Raw genomic sequence first — 13,673 nt, 5'->3', positions numbered from 1 at the left:
TATATATATATATATATATATATATATATATATATATATATATATATATATATATATATATATATATATATATATATATATATATATATATATATATATATATATATACACACATACACACACCAAATTTTGATGTGCTATAACATCAGTTATAAAAATTGGGCAAATCAAGTAGACCTACTGGGGAAACGTCACCACACTAAATCACTCAAATTTTACATTATTATATCAGTCCTACATTAATATTCACAAGCCAAGCTCATTTGCTAAATCCAGTTTTAAAATGTGCCATCCTTCCTTTCAGATCCAGCCCTGATTTTAAGATATTATTTTTGAGTTCTGTTGTACCCGACCGTTCATTTGATGGCCGTTTAGATCATGAGTCATGTTTTTTCTTGAGTGCTGACGTTTTGTCGAATATTCTAGTCATTTATCTTGAAATCACACAGATGTTTGGAATTAAAACGGTTGACAACGAGTCTTTACCCTGCTCTCGCTTCCTGCTCTTCTGTCAGTGGGTTTGGTCGTAGCATGAACCGCGGGCAGAGGAGGAGGGGGTAACCTGTCATGCATATTTCATGGGGCGGCTTGTTAACCTGACAGAAGGATCTTATATATGACTGACAGCATTGGGGAGACTCTTCGTGCTCATAATGCATTAACATATTGTAAAGCTGCCTTCCCGCCATCTTTTATTCATCGCTAACTCTAAACGCTTGTTGACCGCAGTACAACCGCCGCAGCTCTCTTCACAGCTGTCCAGGGCTGACTGAAAAACCAACTGCAATTAACTTCCCTGCCGCATCTATCCAGTCGTGGGCCGGTCGTATGAGCCAGTGGGAAGGAAAGGTCACAGACTGGGAAATACTACATGTGTGTTTTTGATAAAGAGATTCAGAGACACTTCATTCTGTGACCACTGGGGTCAAAGGTCACAATTGCCGTTTTGATTTTGACTTTTTTTTGTCATTTAATTTTTTTTTTACATTTTTTTAATTTTACTCTGATTGAAATAGTATATCATTTTAATATGGCATATTTTAGTCAATTAAAATTTTACATTTTTGTTGATGGTAATGTCCAAAATGATGAGACCAAATATAAAAATGTTTTGTTAATGTATAAACATTTATTCATTTATTAATTGTAACAAACAAATAACAGCTTTACCATCTTAAAATAACACTAGAAAACAGTGAGCATTGAGCTATTGGATGATTAAGTTTCTGTGTTTTTGATACTGTGTAGGATAGCGTATCACATTTTTACAATAACAACGCATTAACAATACCTTTTACATATTTTGACCAACACTTAAATACATTCACTTAATTGCTTGTGCAAATGTAAGTTATAATATTACGTTTGTGTTGTGGATATACCTGCCTCTCATATAACTCAGTGATGTTTTAGTATTATGTATTATTACATAATTTGTTAATATATTGCCAAATGACTAAATGTAAATGTAAATATATTGAATTAGCATTTTTCATTTTAATTTTAGTTAAAATTTTGGTTTTGCTTTTGTCATATTATTATTATTTTTTTTTTATATTTCTATTTAGATTTATTTATATAAGTTTATTTTTATATCGGTTTGTTTTATTGCTTCAAATATTTCAGGCAAGTGTTTCATCTAATGTTTATATTTTTCAGCTTTATCAAAAACAATTTAGAATAGCTTTGATTTCATTGAGATATCAAAAAACTCCTCGTCCGCTGACTTTGTCGTCAGTGATTTTATTGATGAGATATACTCTGCTGAGAGTGCTGATAATTTAGTATAAATGGAGAACATGACAGCATAGTGCCACTAATGTGATGTAAAAGATCTGTTAGCATAACAGGATTAAAGCTTATTAGATATATCAACTCTGAAATACTCTCGAGATGGACTGATTATATGTGTTACTGTCTGTATAAACCATGAAGCCACTTGATTTTCTACCGCAGTTTCACTAACGCACAGTGACTTCTTGTATTTGTTTTTGTCTAAAGCTGTTGATTCGCTAGTTTCTGATCCGTTTCTACTCAATGAATTAAAAAATTTAAGGGATACTTTATATTTTAAAAATCACCAAATAGTGATCCATTTAACACATTGCATTAGCTTGCATTGTGCAAGAAACAGACGAGCATTTAAATAGTTGTGCACTGAAATGCTTCCAGACCGTCATTTCTCCCAAATCTCAGTTGCAATTAGTTTGAATTTGGAAAAGTTCTATGAGTTTAGAATGACATGATGGTGAGTTAACAATGATTTTCATTTTCATGCTTGAACCATTTCTTTTCCTAAGCTACTCCAGGGAAAGTGGGGAGTATTTTTTTGTGTGCTCTATATGTTCTGAACACTATTGCAGTGAGTTTCTGTGAGTTAAATCCTGCATATTTCCACAGACGGACTCTTTCCTTTCCATATTCTCTCTAATTATATTCATGCATTGCTGCTTCCTCAGTCCGAGCTCTGCTGCAATAGAACTGACACCATAATGTTCCTTACAGTTGTGCAGTTTAAAGGCGGAACGTGTCAGCAGGTGACCACCCTTGTGTCTTTGGATCAGCTGGATGTAATGACTCTTGGTGGTCCTTCTTCTCTTTGTGTTTGTGAACCCAAAATTATATACGAAACTAGGCTCATATGATCATTTGTATTACATTTTATTACTAGAACTGGTTTATTTGTCTAAAACGTGTCTGCTTTACAGACAAATGAGAGTATCTCTAATGTAGTGTTGCCTAAATTCACTTGTATACGTGTTGCAAAGTCCTCTGTTTTATAGTGGAATTGGACTACTTTTACACTGTTGCCACAGGTTAGTTTTGAATTGCAATCGGGCTGATTCTGTTTGGCAGACCTGGCATTCCTGACATAGAGGTATACATAGATGCCTCATTAGCGGCTGTTTCAATGGGATATACCATTCACCATATAGGAACAGTCAAAGCCGGTCTCTGAATACTCGAGAGCAAGTTGTGTGATGAGCGTTACTGTAGTTTAAAAGCCTGTAATATTAAGTAAATACATACACAAACCAACACATTCTCACCTGTGAAAGTTTGTCCCATTTCTTCAGGAATTTGAATCTTGGTAGTTTTTAGAGCTAGAGGCTGCGCAATGTTGTGGCATCTTGGAAAACTCATTGATTTTTGATGACAGGTTGACCGATCCATGATGTGTCTGGAGCGATCAAATGTGGATCTACATATGCAGATTTACAGTTAATAGGGCCATAACACAAATGGTTAAGTATAGTGAAGCTTGTTTGATTCAGTCAGGTTGTGAAGCCTACTAGAAACCAACAGTGGCATGACTAACTTTAAGAGTTTAGTTCAGTCTGCGTCTGTGTGTGTGTGTTTGTTGTGCATTCTAGTCTGTATTTGTGGTCTTCATTTCTAGGTTCTGGAGGTTTTAAAGGTTGAGCGCAGTTCCATCACTCCTCATTAGTTTGGGCTCACAGACAGGAACTCCTGCTAGAGTTTATCAATAAAAGGCCACGTTAACAGCCCAAATTCAGCACAGCCTTCAGTTTACTGTTCACCCCAGCTCAGACAGTGCTGGGTAACCTCTCAGCCGAACAATGAATGATTCATAAAACATTAATCTTGTAGATGATCCACTGTAGTATGACTGTATATGTACAAATAGGGTTCAAAAGTGGTGGGAAAGCCTGCTGTGATTGGCTGTCTTGTGCAGTGATGTGGCTGCTCGGTCCTGCAGATCTTGTTGATAATGGGGGTGTCAGGGGAGAGATCAGTTATGAGCCGCTCTGCCGCCCGTTCACCATCCATCTTCATTATTGCCATTTACTCTCATTTAGCTGGTGCATGGATTTCCATTGGGCCTGTCAGCACAGATAGTGTTTTATACTGAGATGTGTGTAGTGATTGTGTATTTGTGCTGAAAGAAGTTTAGCTGTGAGGTTCTTTGTGTTAAACAGTAGTTAAGGGTAGAAGAAACGATCTGTTGTGTACCGCTGATGTGCTTCCTCATCCTTTTTCTTTCATGTCAAGTCAAGTCAAGTCACCTTTATTTATATAGCGCTTTTAACAATGTAAATTGTGTCAAAGCAACTGCACAATATCAAAATCAAAATCCTCTGGCCAACAAACCAGCAGTTCAATTTAACTGCAGCAGAGTCAGATTGTAAGGTCTCAACTAGTTCCAGTGGTCATTTGGTAATTCTGTATGTTGTCTGAGCGTTGTCTGAGCGTTTCATGTGTCTCTCTCCCTACATGATTTAAAAGTACTTTTTATTGCATTTTTCCATAAATAAAATCTCCCATAAGCCTTCTCTTCAGTTGCAGAGTGTCAGTGTTGGAAAGTAATTAAGAAATGTTGGGGAAAATAATCTGAAAGGTTTGTTCATTTAACTGGGAAAGTTTGATTGGTTTTAGTGAAACCAAAAAAGTTTGTTTAAACTTTGTAACAATGGGTTTTATTGTAATTACAGACACACACACACACACACACACACACATATAAATATATATTTAAAAAATTATATACAAGTATTTATTATATAGTATTTTAAATATATTTTATAATACACATGTACTGATTATGTATTTATACAGTGCCTTGCGAAAGTATTCATAACCCTTTTTTTTTTTCACGTTTTGTTGCTGCCTTAAGTTAAACTGCTTTTAAATGACTTTTTTTTCAATCTACACTCCATACACCATGATTGCAAAGCAAAAAAACTGTTTTTTGCAACATTTTTGCAAATTTATTAAAAATAAAAACTAAAATGATTCCATTGCATAAGTATCTTATCTGGGACAGTTGAAATTTAGCTCAGGAGCATTCATATTGCTTGTATATTTTACTATTACTACACTTCAAGTGAAGTTAACCTGTGGCAAATTCAATTGAATGGATATGAATAATAAAAGAAGGTCTTAATAAAAGGTCTAACAGCTGATAATGCATATCAGAGCAAAAACCAAGCCCTGAGGTCAAAAGAACTGCCTGTAGAGCTCAGAAACAGGTTTGCGTCAAACCACACATCTGGGGAAGTGTTCAGAAAAAATTCTGCTTCACTGAATGTTCACAGAATCATTAGTCTCTGTTACCCTTAATGGAAGAAGTTTGAAACAACCAGGACTCTTCCTAGAGCTGGCCTCCTGGCCAAACTGAGCAACTGATGGAGAAGGGCCTTGTCTAGACTGGTGACCAAGAAGCTGATGGTCACTCTAGTTGAGCTTCATGATCATATATGCAGATCGGAGAAACTTACAGAAGGACAAACATCACTGCAACACTCCACCGATCTGGGCTTTATGGCGGTGTGGCCAAACTCAATCCTCTCTTCAGTTAAGACGCATGAAAACACACTTGGAAAAAGCACCTAAAGGACCCTCAGACTCTGAGAAACAATATTCTCTGGTGTGAAGAACATCAATTCTAAGCATCATGCTTGAAGGAAACCAGCTCTGCTCATCACCTGGAGAGTACCATCACAAATGTAAAGTGTGCTGGTAGCAGCCTCATGCTGTGGGTCTGTTTTTCAGTGGCAGGGACTGAGGGACTCGTCAGAGTAGAAGAAAAGCTTAACGCACCAAACTATTGAGATCCAGAGCATTCAGAACCTCAGACTGGGCAGAAGGTTCAACAGGACAATGACCCTAAACACACAGCAAGAGTGGCTTAAAGGCAGTTCTGTGAATGTCCTTGAGTGGCCCAGCCACTGCCTGGGATTAAACTCAGTCAAATATTTCTGTAGAAACCTGAAAATGTGCATCTGCCACCATCCAACCTGACAGAGTTTGAGACGTGAAGAGGTGAGGTAAAGAATGACAGATAACTGCCAAATGCTGATGAGCAAAGCTTATCGTATCATACCTAGAAAGACTTGAGGCTGTAAAGGTGCTTCAGCTAAGTACTAAGTTAAGGGTATGAATACTTATGCAATGTACTTATTCCAGTTTTTTATTTTTAATAAATTTACAAAGTTGTGAAAATTCTGTTTTTGCTTTGTCAATATTGTGTACGGAGCTTAGATTGATGTGGCAGTTTAACATGAGGCAGTAACATAACAAAAAGTGAAAAAATTAAGGGGTGTGAATACTTTCGCAAGGCACTGTAGGTTTTATATATATATATTACACACACTGTATATTAGTGTATATAATATATATATCTATCTATTATTTAAAATATATTTACAATATTTATAAATTTGTTATTTGTATATTTTTATATAATTCATAAATTATGTAATTATTTATATAATTTATACTTTAAACATCTTATTTGAATCGACGGTTTGTATATAAATTAAATACTGTGTGAGTATGTAATACTTAAGTTAATAGTTAATTTAATTTGATATATATTATATATTTACATAATTTGTATATTTTACATATATTGTTATATATGATATTTTACATTATATATTTTATTTATAATTCTATTTAGATCCCGTTTGTCACAGCTGTTTTTTAATCTCATTTAAGTGATCTCATTCTCTGCAATCTCAGATCTCCTATAATGCAATAGCAGCTGGAGCATCATTTACAAATCACCTCCAACCTCAATGACCGATCAATGATCCACAAGTCACCCGCACATTTATCATTAATTCATTCCCACTCACCTCTGACACACCTGAACATGCTTTGGAAGCCACTCTGTGGAAACACAGCATCTCTGACACACACACTTATGACCGGCCACCCTGACTGTGTTAGACACTCTTGACTGTAACTGAGATTAATTATCCCATGTGGAACTGGAGCACTCACAGGAAAAAGACCGTCTCTGGCAGCGTCGGGGAAGCAGCTTCTGTAGATTTTGCTGTCCCGGTCCACTTTTAATTGGCTGTAAATGATGAGGAAAGCAGATAAATGGGGGATAAATCTTTGTGTTTACTCTGTAGCTGCTCAGCACTGCAATGCTGCATGGTTTCACAGACCAGGGCAAAATTTTCCCGTAATTTCCAGACCCCAGGTTTGAAGGTATGCAGTTATATGGATATATAAAGAGTCAAATCACAGCTTAATTTTCCCTTTTAAAGATGTGTCATTTTAACATTAGCTCTGCATTTATCAGACAATAGCTTTATGTTCTTTCTCCAGCTAATGTATCTGTTATAATACTCAAGCTATCATTATTGTGAGTTCTGTTAATTGTAGTGAATCGGTTCGTTTCAATAGTTCATATATATATATATATATATATATATATATATATATATATATATATATATATATATATATATATATATATACACATACATACACACACACACACATATAAATAATATACATATATAGCTCTTTACAATTGGGTAATTTTTAAACACTTGCAAATCAGTTTGACCAACTCATTCAAAATAATGATTTGTTCAGGGATCAGAGTAAGTTATTAGACAGTAGTTGATCAGGGATAAGTTTGGATGTTGGACAAGATTCTGACGCAGTCTTTAGTCAGTTGATGACAGCATTACGAAGCATTCACGGGTTGATCTTTAGACGTTGTGTTAGATGCGTTGGGAGTTTCTCCCTGCCAGAGGGTCCGTCAAGGCTGCAGGACACTGACAGAGAGAGAACGGCTTTCAGATTCAGCTCACACCCCCCTGCATATCAGCCTCCTGTAAAACAGCCCAATTTAGCCCTGACACCAGCGCAAACATCTACGTGCATCTGTCAACACTGATTCCTTCAGTCAGCTCAGAAACAGCTCGCAGTCTGCGCACATACATACACAGCTTTCTTACATGGACTCAACATCCTTCTGCATACGTAATCATGTCATGAAAATAAAAAAAGTGAACACCTGATCTTTAAATTACCTTTTTGTCTGGTTCTGACAGTTACAGATGTTTAATTCAAAAACTCGATTAAATAATTAAAAGAAAAAGTTTAACATGTTTACACTGGCGCCATGGCATTTAATGCACCGTGACACACGGAGTTAAGTCACCACAAGTTTGATTAGTGTTTCCTATTCTTTTGTTTATCATTTCCTGTCTTTACATCATATCAATTAAAGTGGCAAAAATACATAAAATTAAAAGTTAATTTTTTTGTATACATATTTTGATTGTAGATTTATTTGTTTATGGAAGCCCATAACCATCCAGTCTCTTTACAAGGACAATTATGTGAATTATTGAATTTTTATTTTATTTTTTATAGTATTTTATTGCGTCTCTTATTTCATGCTTTTAATTTAATATTTTATTGCAGTTTATTTTTTCTATTTTTTCATTATATTTGATTTATTTTTGTATATTTTTTATTTTAGCTTTCTTTAATTTAATTTAGTATTTTTATTGCATTTTGTATTTAACTTTTTTGTCTTATTTTTTATTTAACATTTATTTGGTCTTTTTATTTTATTTTAATTCATTTTATTTTTATTGTATTTTTCTACTTTATTGCTTTACTTTATTACTAAATATATTCCACACCATCAGCAATACAATGGCATCAATATGGGGCAGCAGATGAAAATTAGCCATCTTGGCTAAATCTGGCACATTTGCTTTCATTAGATGTGCTAATTAATGTGTGTTGTCCCTGTCAGACATTCTGGATGGTTAATATTGTTGTCTTTCTCCTTTTTTTGCAGTAGACTCCTTCTCTTTTTCCTGTGAGTGAAACCCTCTTCGTTTCACATTCCATATATCTTGATCACCAAACACTGAATTAAACATATGAACACATGCTTTACAAACCAACACATGCACACACTTCAGAGTTAGTGCTTATATTTGTGAACAGTGCAGTTTTTTTTGGATGTGAAGTGCATTTTTTTTTCTTGCATGTGTGAGATAAAAAGCAGTAGTGGAGGATTCTGATATTTCTGTATTCTGAGAGTCCGTAGGGGTTTGAGTAGTGCCTCCCTGCTGGGCTCTTGCCTCTGCGCCTGGCTGGGCAGCTCCAGAAGAAAGAACAGAACCTCTGGGCCCCAAGGAAAGAACCTCAGACAGGACCACACAGATGGACCGGCAGCTTAGTGCTTAAGAGAGATACAGAGCGACAGAATGAACGAGAGAGACTGACTTGACTCGTTGATGAGAGAAGTGCGCAGACTGTCTTCCCAGCAAGTCATGAAACTGTAGAAGACAAAAACAGATCATACTTGGTATGAGAAGATTTTCATTTTGCAAAACTGCTTTGCTCTGTTCTTGGATTGTGGCAAATTGGTTGAAGATCTGAGTTTGTTGCTGAAAGGTTATAGGTTCAAACTCTGTAAAGAGCAATCCGTCTGGCATCAAATATGTTATAAGTAATAAGTATACTGTAGGTCGCTTTGCATAAAGCAGTTGCTTACAGAAAGAATATTTAGCATCTTCCTCTTATGATGTATTTAAAGTGACTCAAACGCTGAGAGCTGGGTTGAGAACGACTGCTCTCTCCGCCTGGGCCCTGTGTGGTCCTTTGTAAATATTTGATATGAACTTTAGTCATGAATCTGAGCTGCCGCTTGACATTTCACTGCACTGCAATTAGAATTCTCCCTCAAATAGTATTCTTTAATTACACTTGGGAATGTCATAGTTAAGGTCCAGGCATGCTAGGTGTAGAGCTGCTAACTCTGCAATCACCAGCCGCTATGTCAACATCCAATCAGGGATAAGTATTAATGAGGTAATGGAAGCAGCAGTCAGGACGGCTGTAAAGATGAAGGCTGTGTACCGAAACCTAGTGAGCTGCCTACATGGACAGCATTTTTCAGGGAATATTTCACCAAAAATTCAGATATCCTTTTACTCACCCCAATGTTGTTCCAAACCCGCGGGACAGTTTTGAAGAATGCTGGAGCCCATACTATGGAAGTCCATTTCCAGAGAGATACTAAGTCATAATTATGAGATAAAGTTGAAGCTGTGAAATTATGACATTGAAAGTAATTATTATAATTACTTTACTATCCTAATTATGACAATAAAAAAGTCAATTATGACAGTAAAAAAAAAATCAACATTTTGTCACAATTATGACTTGAGTTTTTTTATCTCATAAATTTGACTTTTTTGTCTCGGCATTTTAGAACTTCTAGTTTGTCATAATTAAGATTTACCAAAGCATGATTTTCTTTTTATTATGTGGCAGAAATGGGCTTCCATACCTTAATTGTAGACTGAAGATTTGTACGGACAAAAAAAACACTGAGACAAAGTAATATATTTTGTGTTCCACAGAAGAAAGCAAGCAATACCGAGAAGACAATAGGGAAGACAAGTTAGTCACAGTTTCCAGTTCAGGCCCACTGCGAGGACTCGAAACCTCACCTTTCAGTTAAACAGAGTTTCTATCCTGATTTTATCTCATAATTTTGACTCTGAATTATGGCATTAATCAAAATTATGACAATCTTTTTATGTAATAATTTCGTCTTTTTATCACATTCTCATAATTTGTTTTTTATCTAATTGATTTTCTCATAATTTTGATGTAGTTATGGCATAAAGAGTCAGAATTATGACAATTATTTTTCTCTCATAATTTTGACTTTATTTCATAATTATGACTTGGTATCTCATAATTTTTTACATTTTTCTCTTCATAATTATGGTTTACCAAAACATGATTTTTTTTTCTTACGTGTCAAAAATGAGCTTCCATTGACATTAATTGTAATTATAAAACAGAGACAAAATATTTTGTTTCGTGTTTAACAGAAGAAAGTCAGGGAAGAAAAGCTAGTTGTAATGTCCGCCTTTCAGTTAAAGGGCCAATGTTTTGTTTTGTTTTTATAGATTTTGTAGCCTGATTTTATTTCATAATTTGGACTTTTGTCAAAATTCTGATTTATGCCATAATTTTTCTCTCATAATTTCATCTTTTTATCTCATTGTTGTCTCATTATCTCACCATCTCATAATTTTTACTATTTATGCCATAATAACAATATGTAATCTCATAATTTACACATAATTATAAAACAGAGACAAAATATCTTGTTTCATGTTCCACAGAAGAAAGAAAGTCTGAGAAGAAAAGCTAGTTGTAATGTCTGGCTTTTTTTAATTACATTTTTTATTTTGTAGCCTGGTTTTATCATGTTTTTATTTTTTTTTTAAATCTCATTGTTATCTCATAATTTGATATTTTTTATCTAATTCATAATTTCATAGTTTTTCTCTCATAATTTTTGTCATTATTTTCACTTTTATATGCCATAATTACAACAGGGGAGAATAGCTGTGGCCTTTATTTATTTATTTATTTATTTATTTATTAGAAAGAGGGACAGAATGTTTACTATTGTTGTTTTATTGCCCTTTCTCAAATCAAGTTGATGGGAAAAAGTAGAGTATGCCTAGAAAGTAGCTGCCTGGGGATGTTACCAAGATGCCTACTATATAAACTGACCTGAGACACTTCTGTCTCTGTTCTGTTCTGAATCTGATTCATTTTAGAGTGCTGCCTATGTAGGCAGTATATAGCAAAGCATTTCACAAGGTTTTGGTACAGAGCCAATGAATTTTGCCTCCACATGGTCACTCTCGTTCACTTAAGTCTCTCTCTCTTTCTTTGTCTTTTCCCTCGTATCACTGAACCCAGCCTTTGAGTGCTGCTGAAATAGAGAGGGACCACTGGACTGGAAATTGCTCTCCCTATATGTCCCCTCTCTCTCTTTTCTTTCTCAGCTCTGTGTGTAGGGTGGTTGCGGATAATTGTCTCTCTGTGCCATACACAGCTGTAGCCGAGGGGTGTTGGACAGCACAGAGAGTTCAGTGTCCCAGTGGGGGACCCGTCAGTGTGTTGGACTCAATTAATCCTCTTTCAGCTGGTTAACACTAAAAATATAACTCCTCTTCCTCGCTACTCTGTATTCAAGCCTTTTGCAGAAACTACGAGCGGCCAGGTGTGATCACACAATGTCTGTTTGTGTTTTGCAGTCTTTACGGGCGACACATGCAGGCCAACCCAGAGGCGCCCAAAAAGAATGCAGACAAATCCAAGAAGATCAGCCGCAAGCCGCTGGCGGCCAAGAACAAGTAACGAAGAGGGCGACGAAGAGCTGATCCGACCATCCGAGATGATGAACCTCACTGCATGTGCCTTTCCATTTGATATTTATTCAGATATTATGTTTTATATTGCTTCAGTATTTCGTTAATCATGTAACCTCCAAACGACTCCACTCTTGATACACCCCAGCCATTCTTTCCAAGTGTCCTTCTTGTCCAATGCCACTTTTTGCCTTCAAAGTGCCGCTTCTGACAAGTCAGACCTGCGTTGGATGCTAATCAGCTTTTCTGAACGTGTTTGTTGTGTCTCGAGGGGCGGCAGGAGTTTTGTCCTACTCGACCATCCAGACGAGGAGAGCGGTGAATTTTGGGAGGTGGTGACGAGCGTTTTGTAACCATACAGGGATTTAGCTGGAGTTTGGGGTCTTAGTGGAGTCTGAGCAGGATTGTGTCAGGTCTCCGGGGGGAGACCGCTGACTGCTTCCTCTGCCACTTAATGACAGATATGAATAGCTGCAAACGGGACTTTCAGATGGTACATAGCAGATTCCAGACAGAAACACCCCGGTGGCCATTTGAGAGGGTCAACAAGATATCGCAACAAACCACAGATGGTGTTCTCTGAAGCGGTTGGCCATTGTTTCTTACTGTGTATTCTAGTTAACATGACGGTGCAACTTTTTACAGAACAATATACAGTGGTATTTGCAAAGAACCAGTTTCTTGAACCGGTTAATCATTCAATAATATTGCCATTTCTGCCGTCACTACAGCTTTATGTTGCGTACACTAACATCTTCTAATTCTGCAAATCTTGGCTGAATTTGAAGTTTTTATTTTAATGGATGTGCTATTTCTTATTTTTAAAGGTCACAAGCCATTTCATTGCAATCACATTTAAATTTGTAATATTTTACTATGTTTTATCATGTGCACACGGTGCAGTGTGCTATGTACTAAATTTTTGACATTGAAATAAAGTCACCGTTTTGTTGGACGATTCAGTTTTTTTTTTTTTTTTTTCAGTTTTGGTTCTTTCCAAGAATCTTCTAAAATTTATACTTCCGTTTAAAAGTTCAGGTTAGTAAGATTTTTATTTTTAATTGTTAGAAAGAAGTTTCTTATGCTCACCAAGGCTGCATTTATTTGATTTAAATTATAGTAAAAATTGTGGTAATATTGTGAAATAATATTACAATTCAAAATTACTGTTTTCTATTTGAATATATTGTAAAATGTCATTTATTCCTGTGATGCAAAGCTGAATTTTAAGCATCATTACTTCAGTCTTCAGTGTTACATGATCCTTCAGATATCATTCGAATATGCTGATTTGCTGCTCAAGAAAATGTCTTAAAGTTATTTTTTTTTTTCTGCTCTGTACTTTTAAGCATTTTTTTCCAGAACAGTACGCATTTTATTTTATTTTTTTCTAACAGTGTTAAAGTCTTTACTGTGACACTGAAGACTGAAAATTAGAAGCATGTATTTTCTATTTTTGGGAATTGCCAACAATCTGAAGTCTTATTAAGTGCTTGGAAGATAAGTTAAAGTTTGAAGCTCCTTTCAAGAAAGTTCTTAAGCAAATGCTTGATTTGCAGGGTGTGATCTGAAACAGCTACAGAGGATCATCACATCTAAAAACGATCTTCCCATCGGAGGCCCTGTCATGGTTCGGACCACCTCCTTGACAGCAGATCAGGGGTAAAGGAGCTGACCTTTCAGTGCTGTGAGATGATG

The 13,673-nt window shown here is 35.7% G+C and overlaps 1 protein-coding gene across 3 annotated transcripts in view; it reads left to right on the top strand.

Moving 5' to 3' along the window:
• The window catches only part of rsu1 (Ras suppressor protein 1), a 31,554-nt gene extending 18,622 nt beyond the window's left edge, over window positions 1-12,932 (top strand). For all 3 annotated transcript variants that reach the window (XM_079409210.1, XM_079409211.1, XM_079409212.1), the window contains exon 9: window positions 11,862-12,932. In XM_079409210.1, coding sequence (XP_079265336.1) covers window positions 11,862-11,964 — 103 coding nt within the window. In that variant the 3' untranslated portion in view covers window positions 11,965-12,932. The remainder of the gene's footprint in view (window positions 1-11,861) is intronic.
• The last annotated feature ends 741 nt before the right edge of the window (window positions 12,933-13,673 follow it).

This window comes from Barbus barbus (assembly GCF_936440315.1).
Source record: "Barbus barbus genome assembly, chromosome: 46".
Classification (NCBI taxonomy): Eukaryota; Metazoa; Chordata; class Actinopteri; order Cypriniformes; family Cyprinidae; genus Barbus; species Barbus barbus.
The sequence above is the reverse complement of the archived record's forward strand: the minus strand, read 5'-3'. Positions and strand labels throughout refer to the sequence as shown.